The sequence below is a fragment of the Thalassophryne amazonica genome, chromosome 19 (genome assembly GCF_902500255.1).
Source record: "Thalassophryne amazonica chromosome 19, fThaAma1.1, whole genome shotgun sequence".
Taxonomy (NCBI): domain Eukaryota; kingdom Metazoa; phylum Chordata; class Actinopteri; order Batrachoidiformes; family Batrachoididae; genus Thalassophryne; species Thalassophryne amazonica.
The window spans coordinates 55506194-55525516 of NC_047121.1; the positions used below are offsets into that span (position 1 = coordinate 55506194).

The 19323-nt window shown below is 41.3% G+C and overlaps 1 protein-coding gene across 1 annotated transcript in view; it reads left to right on the forward strand.

The window, feature by feature from the left end:
* arid1b (AT rich interactive domain 1B (SWI1-like)) overlaps positions 1–19323 on the forward strand; it is a 417017-nt gene that overhangs the window by 355884 nt on the left and 41810 nt on the right. The window contains exon 9 of the mRNA XM_034159361.1: positions 10795–10931. Within this exon, the coding sequence (XP_034015252.1) occupies positions 10795–10931 (137 nt within the window). The remainder of the gene's footprint in view (positions 1–10794; positions 10932–19323) is intronic.

Genomic DNA, 19323 nt, shown 5'->3' on the forward strand with positions numbered 1-19323 from the left:
ATACTGGTGACCCCGAGAGGAAAAGGAAGAAGCTGAGAGAACTTTATATATATATATATATATATATATATATATATATATATATATATATATATATATATATATATATAAACACCCTGCGATTTTGCAAGTTCTGCCACTTAGAAATCATGGAGGGGTTTGAAATTTTCATCTTAGGTGCATGTCCACTGTGAGAGACATAAAAAAAAATATCTGGAAATCACAATGTATGATTTTTTTAAATAATTTATTTGTATGTTACTGCTGCAAATAAGTATTTGAACACCTGTGAAAATCAGTGTTAATATTTGGTACAGTAGCCTTTGTTTGCAAGTACAGAGGTCATACATTTTCTGTAGTTTTTCACCAGGTTTGCACACACTGCAGCAGGGATTTTGGTCCACTCCTCCATACAGATCTTCTCCAAATCCTTCAGGTTTGGAGTTTCAGCTCCCTCCAAAGATTTTCTATTGAGTTCAGGTCTGGAGACTGGCCAGGCCACTCCAGGACCTTGAAATGCTTCTTACGGAGCCCCTCGTTAGTTGCCCTGGCTGTGCGTTTGGGGTCATTGTCATGCTGGAAGACCCAGCTATGACCCATCTTCAATGCTCTTACTGAGGGAAGGAGGTTGTTTGCCAAAATCTTGCAATACATGACCCCATCCATCCTCCCTTCAATACGGTGCAGTCGTCCTGTCCCCTTTGCAGAAGAGCACCCCCAGAGTATGATGTTTCCACCCCCATGCTTCATGGTTGGGATGGTTTTCTTGGGGTTGTTCTCATCCTCTAAACATGGTAAGTGGAGTTGATTCCAAAAAGCTCTATTCTGGTCTCATCTGACCACATGACCTTCTCCCATGCCTCCTCTGGATCATTCAGATGGTCACTGGTGAACTTCAAACGGGCCTGGACATGTGCTGGCTTGAGCAGGGAGACCTTGCTGCCCTCCAGGATTTTAAACCATGACAGCATCAGGTGTTACTAATGTAATCTTTGTGACTGTGGTCCCAGCTCTCTTCAGGTCATTCACCAGGTCCTCCTGTGTAGTTCTGAGCTTTCTCAGAATCATCCTTACCCTACAAAGTGAGATCTTGCATGGAATCCCAGACCGAGGAAGATTGACAGTCATCTTGTGTTTCTTCCACTTTCTAATAAATAATTATAACAGTTGTTGTCTTCTACCAAGCTGCTTGCCTGTTGTCCTGTAGTCCATCCCAGCCTTTTGCAGGTCTACAGTTTTGTCCCTGGTGTCCTTAGACAGCTCTTTGGTCTTGGCTATGGTGGACAGGTTGAAGTGTGATTGATTGAGTGTGTGAACAGGTGTCTTTTATACAGGTAACAAGTTCAAACAGGTGCAATTAATACAGGTAAAGAGTGCAGAATGAGAGGGCTTCTTAAAGAAAAATTAACAGGTCTGTGTGAGCCAGAATTCTTGCTGGTTGGTAGGTGTTCAAATACGTATTTGCAGCAGTAACATACAAATACATTATTAAAAAAATTATACATTGTTATTTCCGGATTTTTTTTTTTTTTTTTTTTAGATTATGTCTCTCACAGTGGACGTGCACCTAAGATGAAAATTTCAGAACCCTCCATGATTTCTAAGTGGGAGAACTTGCAAAATCGCAGGTTGTTCAAATAGTTATTTTCCTCACTGTATATATATATATATATATATGGGGGGGGGATGTTTTCTAGGGGTGGGGGTAAGCTATCGATCTTACAATATTTTATTTTTGTGACAGAAAATCAATTTAAAATGTCCAAAATTTGATATATTCAATTGCTGATTGAAACAAGGTGGATATATAGAATTTCTGCATCTGAGGCGTCTGATTTCCACTTGAGCGGGTAAAATATTCATTCAAGATAACACGATGACACACACATCATAATATACCAAAAAAATTAGACATTGCCAGCCCCTAATAAACTATTTTTAGCTACTTTTCTTGTAGCCAAATCTGTGGTTAAAGATACATTGGTAGGCAGTTGACAAAAAATAAAAAAATTACCTTTTACTTGCCTGAGTTCACACAGGTGAAACTCTGACAGACCTACAAAACACCCATGAATAATGAACAGATAAACCCAATGCATTAGGCTCAGTTTATGTGACATGACTTGATGAATGGATTTTTGTTTTAGACCGTGCACCATCAAGATACGGCATTTGTGTCCTTCAGTAGAGTAGCAAGGACGATGTCTACAGTTACTGTGGAGGAGGAACACGTTTGACTGGAAGAAACGTATGATTTCCGGGGACATGGAATGGTTTAGTAAATTTTCAGGAAAAGAGAACAGAAAGTATTAAAAGGTATAAGCTTTTTCTTGGCAACAGCTTCTAAGCACAGAATTGGGTTTTCAAATGACTTTCCAGCGCTGCTGGCGACACGCCACGAAAGTTCCCGGAGCTATAGAAACGAGCTCTGTCGAAAAAATAAGCACTTAGTCGAAGAAGAGCAAAGCTTTAAAAAAAAGAGAAAAAAGAAAAAGGCGTAAATCAAAGTGAAATTGAAGGAAGAAAATGTTAGAAGAGTGAAGAGGAGAGTGCTTGGAGGCAAATCCTCACCAAAGAATTCATTTCTGACCTCCTTAGTAAGTACATTTGCTAAATAAATAAGAGCAGCGCTTGAATGTCAAGAACGGGGGATGCAGCCTGTGGCGCTTTGTCGCTGGCAGTCTTGGCAGCGCGGCTCTGCTTTCATTAGATGGGCAGAATAAATAGCTTCTCCTCCATCCTGAGCTGTTTGATGTTTGGGGAAGGAGGGGAGGCAGACTTTAACATGTTTAAAGCTGTCCTTTTTATTGTTATTATGATTATTTGGGCTGCGGTTTTATTCTGGCTTGTGTGGGCCGAGTTGACTCTGGAGCTTGAAGGAGCGCCGGGTCCAACCTGCCCCAAGAACAGATTGAGTCCATATATAATTCATGGCCTCCAGCCGATGCGCTCCATCCTTCCCTGGCGCTTTTCCTCTGACTTTCAGAGCAGAGGGATCGATGGTGTGGGACGCTCAGTCGTCACGCTCCTGCCGTCCCACTGCTCCTGCTGTCTGGTCCAGTTAGCGGCGCTGGGAGGCGTCAGTGCAGCCTGTCACCGCCAACGAAGGACAAAGGCAGTGCCACTGTGAGACTCAGATGGTTGGCAGGCACCTCGTTACTATGGCATCCCCTTGGCAACGGTGCCCACTTTGTGCATGGACACAATAACACGTACACGCTGATGTGCACGCCCTGCCCACAGTGTGAACGTAGCCTTCTCCGATGCCCTTCACACTTGTGGACTGAATAGCAACAAGAGAGATCCGGCAGAATAACGAAGGACTCGCAGCAAAATACGATTTAAAAAAGGACCCACAACAGAATGGAAGCTCACACTTCGGAATGCAAAAAAGAAATTGTAATTCTCTTTCATTTCATTCTGTGCTTTGACTGTCGTTCTATGAGATGATGACTTTGTAACACTTCCTGGATGAGCCAAACAAAAGCGTATGGATTTTCACACACCTGTGCTTTAGTATGATGTCAAGTCTCTGCAAGTACATTTCTTAAATCCCAGTAAACTCTCAGCGAAGGCAGAAACTCCTTGTACTCTTTATTCCTCTGTGGTTCACAGCTTTCTTGCAGCTTCTCAAGAAAAAAAATACAATCCAATGTAGGATCTCTGCAGGCCAAATCAGGTTCACATTCAGACTCAACAACTAGAGTCGCTCAAAGAGGAAAAAATCCTAGACACAGCTGAGCAGTCCTCCAAATTTGCACTGGGATTACAGTTATTGAATTTATACCAACCCTGTCCAAACCTATTCTTTAACAGACCCATTTCTGCATCTGCACCAAATTTCAGTTGGTTTTCTGTCACGTGATCTGTATGATTGACAGGTTTCATCAAGATCAGTTTATAACTCTGCAAACTGAGCGTGATGAAACCTGTCAATCACACCAATCCCCTGACAGACAAACAATATGCAACATTTCATGCATGTCCAGATAAAAACTATGAGGTGGCCTTAAAAAATGTTTTTTTATTGTTTACCATTACTGTCTGTCTGCTATGAGGTAGGCAGGGCATCTAGTGTTTGGGGTCAGGAGCAAAGGCAACAAATATATAATCAAAATGCAAGAATCCTCTGAGGTATTTTACGACCTCTGTCAATAATTAAATGGACTGCATTTATATAGCGCTTTTCCATCTGAATCAGAAGCTCAAAGTGCTTTACAGTGATGCCTCACATTCACCGTTTCACACACGCATGCCAGTGTCAGGGTGCTGCCATGCAAGATGTTCAACTGCACACCAGGTGCAACAGGGGGATGAAGGACCTTGTCCAAGTGCCCTCAGTCATTTTCCAGTCTAGGGTGGACTTGAACCGAGGATCCTCTGGACTCAAGACCATCATTTAACCACTAGACCATCACCTCTTACAAAAGAGTAAAACATCCTGTTTTTTTATTGTTTACCAGTGTTATTTCTCTGAAATTGGCTGAGCTGTTTCAGAACCATTTGCTGCAATCACAGATGCTTATAAATTACATTTTATGAAATTATTTCCACCAATTAATGATGGACCTCATGTAATTGTTCAAATCTAAAAAGTAGTTATGCTAAAATTAAAAGGCTGCTAAGGTTAGTGCAAAAGAACAGCTTTTTGCAAATGCAGAATGTTATAAAAGTTGTATGTGCTGAATTGAATCTTCTGGTAATCCACAACTATTTGTCTGAATACTTATGGGCCCTTAAACATGTTAGAGCGCATTCAACACTTCTGTAGTTTCCTACATTGCTCACCTGAGTCAGTGGTGAATGTTTTCCATTTTCCGAGAATTATCAGGTTTCCGCATCCAGAGTGTACAGTTATTTAAAACAGATATTATTACACCAACAGTCTTCAGAACAGATCTGTCAGGCGGATACATCCCCTGGCAAAAATTATGGAATCACCGGCCTCGGAGGATGTTCATTCAGTTGTTTAATTTTGTAGAAAAAAGCAGATCACAGTCTCTGAGGCATGGACTTAATGAGTGACAAACAGTACTCCTCATCAATCTGGCTCCAACTTTCTCTGATTGCTGTTGCCAGATCAGCTTTGGAGGTTGGAGCCTTGTCATGGACCATTTTCTTCAACTTCCACCAAAGATTTTCAATTGGATTAAGATCCGGACTATTTGCAGGCCATGACATTGACCCTATGTGTCTTTTTGCAAGGAATGTTTTATCTTGAAAAATGATTTCATCATCCCCAAACATCCTTTCAATTGATGGGATAAGAAAAGTGTCCAAAATATCAACGTAAACTTGTGCATTTATTGATGATGTAATGACAGCCATCTCCCCAGTGCCTTTACCTGACATGCAGCCCCATATCATCAATGACTGTGGAAATTTACATGTTCTCTTCAGGCAGTCATCTTTATAAATCTCATTGGAACGGCACCAAACAAAAGTTCCAGCATCATCACCTTGCCCAATGCAGATTCGAGATTCATCGCTGAATATGACTTTCATCCAGTCATCCACAGTCCACGATTGCTTTTCCTTAGCCCATTGTAACCTTGTTTTTTTCTGTTTAGGTGTTAATGATGGCTTTCGTTTAGCTTTTCTGTATGTAAATCCCTTTTCCTTTAGGCGGTTTCTTACAGTTCGTTCACAGACGTTGACTTCAGTTTTCTCCCATTCGTTCCTCATTTGTTTTGTTGTGCATTTTCGATTTTTGAGACATATTGCTTTAAGTTTTCTGTTTGACGCTTTGATGTCTTCCTTGGTCTACCAGTATGTTTGCCTTTAACAACCTTCCCATGTTGTTTGTATTTGGTCCAGAGTTTAGACACAGCTGACTGTGAACAACCAACATCTTTTGCAACATTGCGTGATGATTTGCCCTCTTTTAAGAGTTTGATAATCCTCTCCTTTGTTTCAGTTGACGTCTCTCGTGTTGGAGCCATGATTCATGTCAGTCCACTTGGTGCAACAGCTCTCCAAGGTGTGATCACTCCTTTTTAGATGCAGACTAAGGAGCAGATCTGATTTGATGCAGGTGTTAGTTTTGGGGATGAAAATTTACAGGGTGATTCCTTAATTTATTCCTCAGAATTGAGTGAGTCCATATTTTTTCCCTCTGCTTCATCTAAAAAAGTAACCATTACTGACTGCCACAATTTTTTTTTCCTGATTTCTTATAGTGTTTCTTAAAGCCAGAAAGTTGCCATTTGAAATGACTTTAGTTTTGTGTCATGTCTGTGATCTGCTTTTTTTCTACAAAATTAAACAACTGAATGAACATCCTCCGAGGCCGGTGATTCCATAATTTTTGCCAGGGGTTGTAGTGGAGAAAAGAAAAAACAAACATTAACAAACATTTAAAAAAATGTGTACAGACACATGGTGGTGTGTGTTTGTGAGTCATGTCAGTGAGATGAATAATTAAAAGGCAAAAAAGATGATAAATGGGAGCCATGATTAGCATCACCTCCATTTACCATCAACCGCTGAGAGCATTAACATTACCTTTACATTTAGCATATGTATTCAGTCAGGCTCACGCTAAAAGAAGGACATGGTCAGCATCAATACATCAAAAATCTGGATATACATGGTGGGGTGCGTCTTTGTGACGACAATGACTATGTTTTCATAACCAGAATATTAGCAATAACCCGGTTGCGCAAGGCCATGTAAAATCCCGCAAAAACGTGAATATGACCCCTGGGTTACTCCTTTTCGAACCCAAATATCAGGTCATATAAACGCGCATCGGAATATCCCCATAGAAAGGAACATTATTTTGTGTTCTGCGCGTGTCCTATCTGCAAGGAATCTTGGTCTTTTGAGTACGGCAACTACTTGTATGCAGCGCGTGCAACCCACCGGACACCACAGAAGCAGAGGTAAACAAGCATGGGGAAATGCAGACGCGGCAGCACAGCACCACACTTTTGGAGCAAGGAGGAAACCGAGTACTTCATTAGTATCGTGAAAGACATGAATATAATGTCTTTTATTGACGGTAGAAAGTACAGAGATAGCGACATCTACAAGAAGGTGGCTGAAAAGTTACGCAAAGCAGGATTTGCATGAACACCAGAACATATCAAGCATCGGTGGAAGACGTGTGTCGCTGTTTAGATGGGATATTCCAAATGATATCAATGACCATGTATACAGGAGTAATTCTGTCTGCTTAAGCATGTAAACGGGTTATTCTTAATGATTCAGAAACCGGAATATTGACCTTATCCCCAATATTAACGGCATGTAAATGTAGCCAATGATTCACACAGGTTCATAAAACAAAGAAGAAAACAATAAGAGAGGGAACCATGGTTAGCATCACCTGTGTTCAGCTGTGGTTAGCATTTAGAAGTGTTTACCGCTGTCATGGGCTCACTGTGGTTAGCAGTTAGCAGATAGCACCATCTGTTATCAACTGTGGATAGAAAAACAAACATCTAAAATGTAGATAATATGTAATAATATTCAGTATAAATCCTCATTCAAAAACAGAAAAACAATAAGTAAAGGCCAAAAGAATAAAAACTATAAAAATGGTCAGGGCTGTTGTTAGCAGGCTCACATATGCTCTTACTAACTGCTAACATGTAGCCATATACGCTAACACTAGCAACAGTGAAATGCGATAATATTCAGTATAAATCCTGGTTCAAGCCACATATGGAAAAACCCGGAAACTCTTCATCGCTCTACTGGACTGGACGCAATCATGCAAACCCGCTGCATCATTGTGACGGCAGAAGGATGCAATCACAGGATGCTGAAGCTATGGCACCTTGAATATTGTCATGGCGATGGGCAGAGATAAAGAGACCCTCAAGTTAAAGGTCATATTCATGATGGGTAAAAATCAAAAATATCAGTGTGCAAATTGAAGTGAACTTGTATGTGTGTTGTTTGCTGATGTCAGCGACCGAACACGCTCCCCCCCCAAAACAAATTTGTTACTAATCACATTATTCCCTTTGATCACTCTGGGTGTAGAGAGTCAGACTCAGACGAGCTGCTGTGGTCCCAAATGACACATGTGCAGTGAAGGCGGGGCCGTTCAGTCTACATCACCGGTACAAAAATACACCCTCGCCTGGACCACAAAAGAACTGCACAGGCTTCTAATTTTCCCTTCTCTATCTCCTTCTTTCCTCTTTCGTTGTCCCTCTTTCTCCTGCACTCTTGCTATCTCTCCTTTTCTCTCATCATTCGTTCTTTCCTCTCTCTGCGGCAACAGGATGTTTTTTTTTCTCCTCCCTGGCACAAAGGTGCCCGAGAGCAAGATGAATGTGCTGTGCACTTTTTCTCCCCGATAGCAGCGCGTGCATATATTAAGTGTGATTAAACGCTGCACAGTGCCTCCATCAAGTGCTTTCTAATGGGCTTTTTTATGACATGAATTAGTCATAATGGGAGAGCACCACAGTCGAAAACCTCCAACCACCACTGTTGTTGGTGTTTTTGGTGTTGTTGATTTGGATAGTTTGTGTTTTGTGAGTGAGAGACGTCTTTCACTTTTGACAAATGAACCTTTCAGGCATTTAGAATCTCTAAACTTGACTTTTCTTGTTGACTTTGTGGGAGTTTGGATCTTGCACACTTTGAGCGTGAAGGTGCACCAATCACAAAGTAAATTTATTTCTGTGCGGTGAATCACATGAAGCTTTTTAGGGAACACGTAGGCACAGTCTGTGTTTCTCTATTATGGGGAAATAGGGCCAGATAAGCACGGATTTGGCGTGCGCTTGTTTCTTTGCCACGGAGCTCCCTTGTGCACCTCGGCCCCCACAGAGGGATTACATATGTATCATCAGCCATGCTCTATGACTAATTACATCTGTGAGATGAGATTATGGGGAGTTTTACTGTACCAAGAGGATCCTCCTCATAGGCTATGTGCATCGCTTCCAACAAGAGGTATTACTCTATATGTGTGTGTTTCAACGAAGGATTTACATATCAGTGCTCTCAAAACTCTATTCAGTTTTCTTAAAACTCCATTCGCTAGTCTCAATCTCAGTTCCATATCCTCAAGTTTTATTCAGTATTCTCAGATTTTAATCAGTATCATCAAAGTCTCATTCAGTATTCTCAAAATTCCTGTCTTTATTCAGTATTTTCAAAATTCTCCAAATCGCCCCAAATTTTAACTCAGTACTTTCACTTTCAAGTCCCATTCAGTATTCTCAAAATTAATTTCAGTGTTATCAAAGTTACATTTGAAATTCTTAGTTTCTGTTTCATATTTTCAAATTTTTAATCAGTATTTTCAATATTCTATGAGAGACCCCTTCAGCACACTAGGGGCTGTGTGTGTTTCTCCAGGTGAAACCTGAGTTGCATCAGGAAGGACATCCAGTGTAAATCTTATGCCATATACATACTGTGGCGACCCCAAACAAAAATGGGAGCAGCCGAAAGGACAACAACAACATTTTCAATATTCTCAGGTTCCATACATAATTCCATTTAATATTCTTGGCTTTGGTTAAATATTCCCAGGTTCTGTTTATTATTATCAAACTTCCTTTCAATATTTTCAAAATTCCATTCCGTATTATCAAAATTCAATTCATTTTATTTATTTATACAGCAACAAAACACAAGATATGTCACCCCAAGTTGCTTCACAAGAGTGAGATCTAACCTTACGTACCCCCAAGGGTACAGGGTTCTCAGGTTCTAGTCAATATTCACAAAGTTCTATTGAATATTCCTGGGTTTGATTAAATATTCTCAGGTTGTATTCAGTATTCTCTGAGTTCCATTGATTCCTCCCGGGTTTGATCGGGAGGAATCGGGAGGAAGTCTGTATTCTTAAGTTCTCTTCAATATTGTCAAAGTTCCATTCAAAATGCTCACATTTTATTTATTATTCACAAAGTTCAAGTTAATATTCTTGGTTTTCATTCTTTATGTGCACACAGACACAGACACAAACACATGCACTACCAGTCAAAACTGCCAAATCAAATATGCATTAACTCTAAAATAACTGCATATTGAAGTGTGCGTCTTAGCGACTGTTTGTCGTGACTATAACGTCATAGTTCTCTTTCCACCCGCTCCTCCTCTTTTTCTTCAGGTTGTATTTAATTGCTGAGCTGTTTCAGCCTTCACTCTTTTTATTCCTTTTTGTCGTTTAGATCTATCTTTCCTCCGCTCCTCTGTCCGCTAGCTCACTCTGTCTTCATTACATCCAGGAGATAATCTCCAGTCAGCAGCACATCGACCAAATTGTTCCAAACACGGTGTTCTCTTTCAGCCCCATGTCACTGACTTTGGCCTGTCTGGTACACAATGATAGACTTCACGTGCACTCTTGCAGACACACGTGCAAGTACAGCTTGCATTCAGCAGGTTGCAGATAAGCCCGTCTGATGTCACTTGTCATGGCAACAAATAACATGATCCTTTCTGAAAGCACACCTTAATTAGTTAAATTATGAGTTGTGGGAGAGGGAGAGAAAACTGGGATAGAAGTCAGGTGTGTGTGTGTGTGTTTGTTTGTTTCTGGGTGTCATTATTTCACCACAGGATGCTCTTATATGATCTTCAGCGTGCCATGACAGCACATGTTTGTCGTGAGCTTAGTTGAATGTAAAATAAATTGAGAACTAGCAATGGCAAAGAAATCCATCAAAGACAAACCTCCCTAACAGTGTTAAAGAGATGTCGAGGCAGGTAATGTTTGCTGCTTTTCTGCAACTGTTGCTCACATCCTGGTCTAAAATTAGATTCTAGAAGGAAATTATCTCAGCTGGACTAACTGCAGGTTTTCCCTCTTTGTGACAGACACAGCAGCTATCAAGGACCAGGCATCAACCAGGCAAGCAAAATGACCACTACCGCCCCCTACAGCCAGCCTGCGGGAAACAACAGTTCAGCCATGAGCAACATGCACAGCCCAACCTACAGCATGACGTCCTCAGGTACACCCGAGTCGACCAGATAACAGTGGAAGTTTTTTTCCTGCACTGGGTGACAGGCCCGGACAGGACGTATCAGTCTGTCCCGCCGTCTGTCTGGAGCTAGATCTCAGCAACCACTTGGTATCATTTTTAAGACCTTCTTCTGCCACATTGTGGGTCTAAACTGCCAGATTTTATTTTACTTAAAAAGATTAAAATTTTATGCTGTTAAGATTGTCGTCATGTGACAAGTTGACCTGCTCATTAGTAGTAGCAGCCTAGGTGTTTAGCTCCCCCATCTGGGGGGAGTGGAGGAATTGTTCCCTTTATAGAATGGCAAATGGACTGCATTTATATAGCCCAAATATCACAAGCTCAAAGTGCTTTACAGTAATGTCTCACATTCACCCATTCACACACACACACACACACCAGTGTCAAGGTGCTACCATGCAAGGCACTCACTACACCCCAGGAGCAACTTGGGGATTAAGGACCTTGCCGAAGGGCCGTTAATGATTTGTCAGTCAGACAGGAATTTGAACCGAGGATCCTCTAGTCTTAAGTCCACTGTTTAACCACTAAACCATCACCTCCCCTAGAAGTGTGGTTGTCCTGTAGAGCAGGTAGCTGACAAGATAAGGAGTTGGCCTGTCAATATGTAGAACTGGGTTTGAATCCAGCTCATGCTTCCTGTCTGTGTCCTTGGACAAGACACTTGATCCGCATTGTCTCAGTCCACTCAGCTTGCATTGGACCAGCATCCCATCCAGGAGCAATCGTGGACTCTCATCCACTTGATGCTGCAGAATCCGGAGATAAACGCCGGCACCAACGGGCTTCAGGACCAATATAGGATTATCTTGAATCCCTATCTGACAGTTTGATGAATTCCACCAAAAATATAATTTACTATCTTCCACCTCTTTTAAGATACAGGCTAATTTATAAGAATGTTTTATTTTTCAGTTATTATTGAGCACGGCATCACCTTCGGGCAGTTTAGCATAATTGCACCTGATGAATCTTTCACTTCTTCCACATCTTTTAAGATACAGGCTAATTTATTGGATTGTTTTTTTGTTTGTTTGTTTGTTTGTTTTTTGTATTATTCAATTTTTTTTGCTGCAGCATCACCTTCTGGCAGTTTTATGTAATTGCACCTAAAACATCATTTACTATCTTCCACATCTTTTAAGCTACAGACTAATTTAGAGGCATGTGTTATTATTCAGTATAGCATCACCATGTGATGGTTTTGTGGAATTGCACTTGCAACATAATTTGCTGTCTTCCACATCTTTTAACATAATATGCAGACTGATGAGACACATTTGTAGAAATGTGTTAAGTCTGTTATTATCCAGTATAGCATCACCTCCTGGCAGTTTGGTGGAATTGTAACTGACACATTGGCTGCTGTTAACATTGTTTCCAGTTGCTGCTCCTTATTTGAGGTGGGCAGTGGTGGCGGTCTCTTATCATTTCTGTAAACACCATGTGTTGACATCAGTGGTACAAATATTAAGAACATAAAAAGCATGAAATCACACACATTGAATGATACAAATGTACCTTCAATCCAGCAAAAGTCTAAAATGAAGTCACAACCTCACCTGCTCTTCTGTTGAATAGCAACGTGCAGAATAAAAGTTATTAAAAGGGAAAAACAGAAGCTGGCTGTTAACTGTTGTGTTTATGTAAGTTTGCTCTGATGTTTCTTCTTCACTTCTTTTATTTTCCCTGTTAAACTGGCCCTCCAGCGAGCCAAGATTAATGCGGTTTATCCCTTTTTCTTCCAGCCCTTCACCCTGCTGTATTGTTGCTAAATGCACCTCACCGAGCCGAGCGTCGTGGCTTCTGAAATGAGAGGCACCTTTTACTCCAAACTAAATATCAGACTGCATGACATTTGGGAAACTTCAAACAAATTAGAGCACCAACTTCAAGGTTCCTCCAAATTCATCTTGTTTGCCCCTGGGCATGGTAAAAAGTCATTACGTCCCCCACTGTGACTCATGACACAACAGCAAAATAAATCCAAGGACCCCTCCTTTATGTTAATAAGAATCTTCAGCCAGCACCGAAAACTCGTGTGAAAGATCAATCAATCAATCAACTTTTTTCTTGTATAGCGCCAAATCACAACAAACAGTTGCCCCAAGGCGCTCCACATTGCAAGGCAAGGCCATACAATAATTATGAAACACAGTCTACGTCTAAAGCAACATAACCAAGGGATGGTCCAGGGTCACCCGATCCAGCCCTAACTATAAGCCTTAGCGAAAAGGAAAGTTTTAAGCCTAATCTTAAAAGTAGAGAGGGTATCTGTCTCCCTGATCTGAATTGGGAGCTGGTTCCACAGGAGAGGAGCCTGAAAGCTGAAGGCTCTGCCTCCCATTCTACTCTTACAAACCCTAGGAACTACAAGTAAGCCCGCAGTCTGAGAGCGAAGCGCTCTAATGGGGTAATATGGTACTATGAGGTCCCTAAGATAAGATGGGACCTGATTATTCAAAACCTTATAAGTAAGAAGAAGAATTTTAAATTCTATTCCAGCATTAACAGGAAGCCAATGAAGGGAGGCCAACACGGGTGAGATATGCTCTCTCCTGCTAGTCCCCGTCAGTACTCTAGCTGCAGCATTCTGAACCAACTGAAGGCTTTTTAGGGAACTTTTAGGACAACCTGATAATAATGAATTACAATAGTCCAGCCTAGAGGAAACAAATGCATGAATTAGTTTTTCAGCATCACTCTGAGACAAGACCTTTCTGATTTTAGAGATATTGCGTAAATACAAAAAGGCAGTCCTACATATTTGTTTAATATGCGCTTTGAATGACATATCCTGATCAAAAATAACTCCAAGATTTCTCACAGTATTACTAGAGATCAGGGAAATGCCATCCAGAGTAACGATCTGGTTAGACACCATGCTTCTAAGATTTGTGGGGCCAAGTACAATAACTTCAGTTTTATCTGAGTTTAAAAGCAGGAAATTAGAGGTCATCCATGTCTTTATGTCTGTAAGACAATCCTGCAGTTTAGCTAATTGGTGCGTATCCTCTGGCTTCATGGATAGATAAAGCTGGGTATCATCTGCGTAACAATGAAAATTTAAGCAATACCGTCTAATAATACTGCCCAAGGGAAGCATGTATAAAGTGAATAAAATTGGTCCTAGCACAGAACCTTGTGGAACTCCATAATTAACTTTAGTCTGTGAAGAAGATTCCCCATTTACATGAACAAACTGTAATCTATTAGACAAATATGATTCAAACCACCGCAGCGCAATGCCTTTAATACCTATGACATGCTCTAATCTCTGTAATAAAATTTTATGGTCAACAGTATCAAAAGCAGCACTGAGGTCCAACAGAACAAGCACAGAGATAAGTCCACTGTCCGAAGCCATAAGAAGATCATTTGTAACCTTCACTAATGCTGTTTCTGTACTATGATGAATTCTAAAACCTGACTGAAACTCTTCAAATAGACCATTCCTCTGCAGGTGATCAGTTAGCTGTTTTACAACTACCCTCTCAAGAATCTTTGAGAGAAAAGGAAGGTTGGAGATTGGCCTATAATTAGCTAAGATAGCTGGGTCAAGTGATGGCTTTTTAAGTAATGGTTTAATTACTGCCACCTTAAAGGCCTGTGGTACATAACCAACTAACAAAGATAGATTGATCATATTTAAGATTGAAGCATTAAATAATGGTAGGACTTCCTTGAGCAGCCTGGCAGGAATGGGGTCTAATAAGCATGTTGATGGTTTGGATGAAGTAACTAATGAAAATAACTCAGACAGAACAATCGGAGAGAAAGAGTCTAACCAAATACCGGCATCACTGAAAGCAGCCAAAGATAACGATATGTCGATAACGATATATGAGCTCTGACTCTTTGTCAGCCTGGCTACAGTGCTGAAAAGAAACCTGGGGTTGTTCTTATTTTCTTCAATTAGTGATGAGTAGAAAGATGTCCTAGCTTTACGGAGGGCTTTTTTATAGTGCAACAGACTCTTTTTCCAGGCTAAGTGAAGATCTTCTAAATTAGTGAGACGCCGTTTCCTCTCCAACTTACGGGTTATCTGCTTTAAGCTACGAGTTTGTGAGTTATACCACGGAGTCAGACACTTCTGATTTAAAGCTCTCTTTTTCAGAGGAGCTACAGCATCCAAAGTTGTCTTCAATGAGGATGTAAAACTATTGACAAGATACTCTAACTCCCTTACAGAGTTTAGGTAGCTACTCTGCTCTGTGTTGGTATATGACATTAGAGAACATAAAGAAGGAATCATATCCTTAAACCTAGTTACAGCGCTTTCTGAAAGACTTCTAGTGTAATGAAACTTATTCCCCACTGCAGGGTAGTCCATCAGGGTAAATGTAAATGTTATTAAAAATGATCAGACAAAAGGGAGTTTTCAGGGAATACTGTTAAGTCTTCTATTTCCATACCATAAGTCAGAACAAGATCTAAAATATGATTAAAGTGGTGGGTGGACTCATTTACTTTTTGAGCAAAGCCGATAGTCTAATAATAGATTAAATGCAGTGTTGAGGCTGTCATTCTCAGCATCTGTGTGGATGTTAAAATCGCCCACTATAATTATCTTATCTGAGCTAAGCACTAAGTCAGACAAAAGGTCTGAAAATTCACAGAGAAACTCACAGTAACGACCAGGTGGACGATAGATAATAACAAATAAAACTGGTTTTTGGGACTTCCAATTTGGATGGACAAGACTAAGAGACAAGCTTTCATATGAATTAAAGCTCTGTCTAGGTTTTTGATTAATTAATAAGCTGGAATGGAAGATTGCTGCTAATCCTCCGCCCCGGCCCGTGCTACGAGCATTCTGACAGTTAGTGTGACTCGGGGGTGTTGACTCATTTAAACTAACATATTCATCCTGCTGTAACCAAGTTTCTGTTAGGCAGAATAAATCAATACGTTGATCAATTATTATATCATTTACCAACAGGGACTTAGAAGAAAGAGACCTAATGTTTAATAGACCACATTTAACTGTTTTAGTCTGTGGTGCAATTGAAGGTGCTATATTATTTTTTCTTTTTGAATTTTTATGCTTAAATAGATTTTTGCTAGTTATTGGTGGTCTGGGAGCAGGCACAGTCTCTACGGGGATGGGGTAATAGGGGGATGGCAGGGGGAGAGAAGCTGCAGAGAGGTGTATAAGACCACAGCTCTGCCTCCTGGTCCCAACGCTAGACAGTCACAGTTTGGAGGATCCCAAAAAATTGGCCAGATTTCTAGAAATGAGAGCTGCTCCCTCTAAAGTGGGATGGATGCCGTCTCTCCTAACAAGACCAGGTTTTCCCCAGAAGCTTTGCCAATTATCAATGAAGCCCACCTCATTTTTTGGACACCACTCAGACAGCCAGCAATTCAAGGAGAACATGCGGCTAAACATGTCACTCCCGGTCTGATTGGGGAGGGGCCCAGAGAAAACAACAGAGTCCGACATTGTTTTTGCAAAGTTACACACCGATTCAATGTTAATTTTAGTGACCTCCGATTGGCGTAACCGAGTGTCATTACTGCCGACGTGAATTACAATCTTACCAAATTTACGCTTAGCCTTAGCCAGCAATTTCAAATGTCCTTCGATGTCGCCTGCTCTGGCCCCCGGAAGACAATTGACAATGGTTGCTGGTGTCGCTAACTTCACATTTCTCAAAACAGAGTCGCCAATAACCAGAGTTTGATCCTCGGCGAGTGTATCGTCGAGTGGGGAAAAACGGTTAGAGATGTGAACGGGTTGACGGTGTACACGGGGCTTCTGTTTAGGGCTACGCTTCCTCCTCACAGTCACCCAGTCAGCCTGCCTTCCCGACTGCACGGGGTCTGCCAGGGGGGAACTAACGGCGGCTAAGCTACCTTGGTCCGCACCGACTACAGGGGCCTGGCTAGCTGTAGAATTTTCCACGGTGCGGAGCCGAGCCTCCAATTCGCCCAGCCTGGCCTCCAAAGCTACGAATAAGCTGCACTTATTACATGTACCGTTACTGCTAAAAGAGGCCGAGGAATAACTAAACATTTCACACCCAGAGCAGAAAAGTACGGGAGAGACAGGAGAAGCCGCCATGCTAAAACGGCTAAGAGCTAGTAGCTACGCTAAGCTAGCGGATTCCCAAACAGGGAATCCGACACTAGACAGGCTGTGGAGCAGCACAGGTAACGCACGACAACAGTGCTAAAATAAAATAAAAATCCACTAGACAGGCTGTGGAGCAGCACAGGTAACGCACAACAACAGTGCTAAAAAATAAAATAAAATAAAAATAAAAATCCACTGGACAGGCTGTGGAGCAGCACAGGCAACGCACGACAACAGTGCTAAAACAAAATAAAAATCCACTAGACAGGCTGTGGAGCAGCACAGGTAACGCACGACAACAGTGCTAAAATAAAATAAAAATCCACTAGACAGGCTGTGGAGCAGCACAGGTAACGCACAACAACAGTGCTAAAAAATAAAATAAAATAAAAATAAAAATCCACTGGACAGGCTGTGGAGCAGCACAGGCAACGCACGACAACAGTGCTAAAACAAAATAAAAATCCACTAGACAGGCTGTGGAGCAGCACAGGTAACGCACGACAACAGTGCTAAAACAAAACAGAAATCCACTAGACAGGCTGTGGAGCAGCACAGGTAACGCACAACAACAGTGCTAAAACAAAATAAAAATCCACTAGACAGGCTGTGGAGCAGCACAGGTAACGCACAACAACAGTGCTAAAACAAAATAAAAATCCACTAGACAGGCTGTGGAGCAGCACAGGTAACGCACGACAACAGTGCTAAAACAAAATAAAAATCCACTAGACAGGCTGTGGAGCAGCACAGGTAACGCACAACAACAGTGCTAAAACAAAATAAAAATCCACTGGACAGGCTGTGGAGCAGCACAGGTAACGCACAACAACAGTGCTAAAAAATAAAATAAAAATAAAAATCCACTGGACAGGCTGTGGAGCAGCACAGGCAACGCACGACAACAGTGCTAAAACAAAATAAAAATCCACTAGACAGGCTGTGGAGCAGCACAGGTAACGCACGACAACAGCGCTAAATAAAAATCCACTGGACAGGCTGTGGAGCAGCACAGGTAACGCACGACAACAGCGCCCAAAAAAATAAAATAAAAATCAAAATCCACTGGACAGGCTGTGGAGCAGCACAGGTAACGCACGACAACAGTGGTAAAAAATAAAATAAAAATCCACTGGACAGGCTGTGGAGCAGCACAGGTAACGCACGACAACAGTGCTAAAAATAAAATAAAAATCCACTGGACAGGCTGTGGAGCAGCACAGGTAACGCACGACAACAGTGATAAAAAAAAAAAATAAATAAATAAATAAAATAAAATAATAAAATAAAAATCCACTGGACAGGCTGCGGAGCAGCACAGGTAACACACGACAACAGTGGTAAAAAATAAAATAAAAATCCACTAGACAGGCTGTGGAGCAGCACAGGTAACACACGACAACAGTGCCAAAAAAAATAAAATCAAAATCAAAATCCACTGGACAGGCTGTGGAGCAGCACAGGCAACGCACGACAACAGTGCTAAAACAAAATAAAAATCCACTAGACAGGCTGTGGAGCAGCACAGGTAACGCACGACAACAGTGCTAAAATAAAATAAAAATCCACTAGACAGGCTGTGGAGCAGCACAGGTAACGCACAACAACAGTGCTAAAAAATAAAATAAAATAAAAATAAAAATCCACTGGACAGGCTGTGGAGCAGCACAGGTAACGCACAACAACAGTGCTAAAAAATAAAATAAAAATAAAAATCCACTGGACAGGCTGTGGAGCAGCACAGGCAACGCACGACAACAGTGCTAAAACAAAATAAAAATCCACTAGACAGGCTGTGGAGCAGCACAGGTAACACACGACAACAGCGCTAAATAAAAATCCACTGGACAGGCTGTGGAGCAGCACAGGTAACGCACGACAACAGCGCCCAAAAAAAAAAATAAAAATCAAAATCCACTGGACAGGCTGTGGAGCAGCACAGGTAACGCACGACAACAGTGCTAAAAAATAAAATAAAAATCCACTGGACAGGCTGTGGAGCAGCACAGGTAACGCACGACAACAGTGCTAAAAAAAAAATTAAAAAAAAAAAATAAAATAATAAAATAAAAATCCACTGGACAGGCTGCGGAGCAGCACAGGTAACACACGACAACAGTGGTAAAAATAAAATAAAAATCCACTGGACAGGCTGTGGAGCAGCACAGGTAACGCACGACAACAGTGGTAAAAAATAAAATAAAAATCCACTGGACAGGCTGTGGAGCAGCACAGGTAACGCACGACAACAGTGCTAAAATAAAATAAAAATCCACTGGA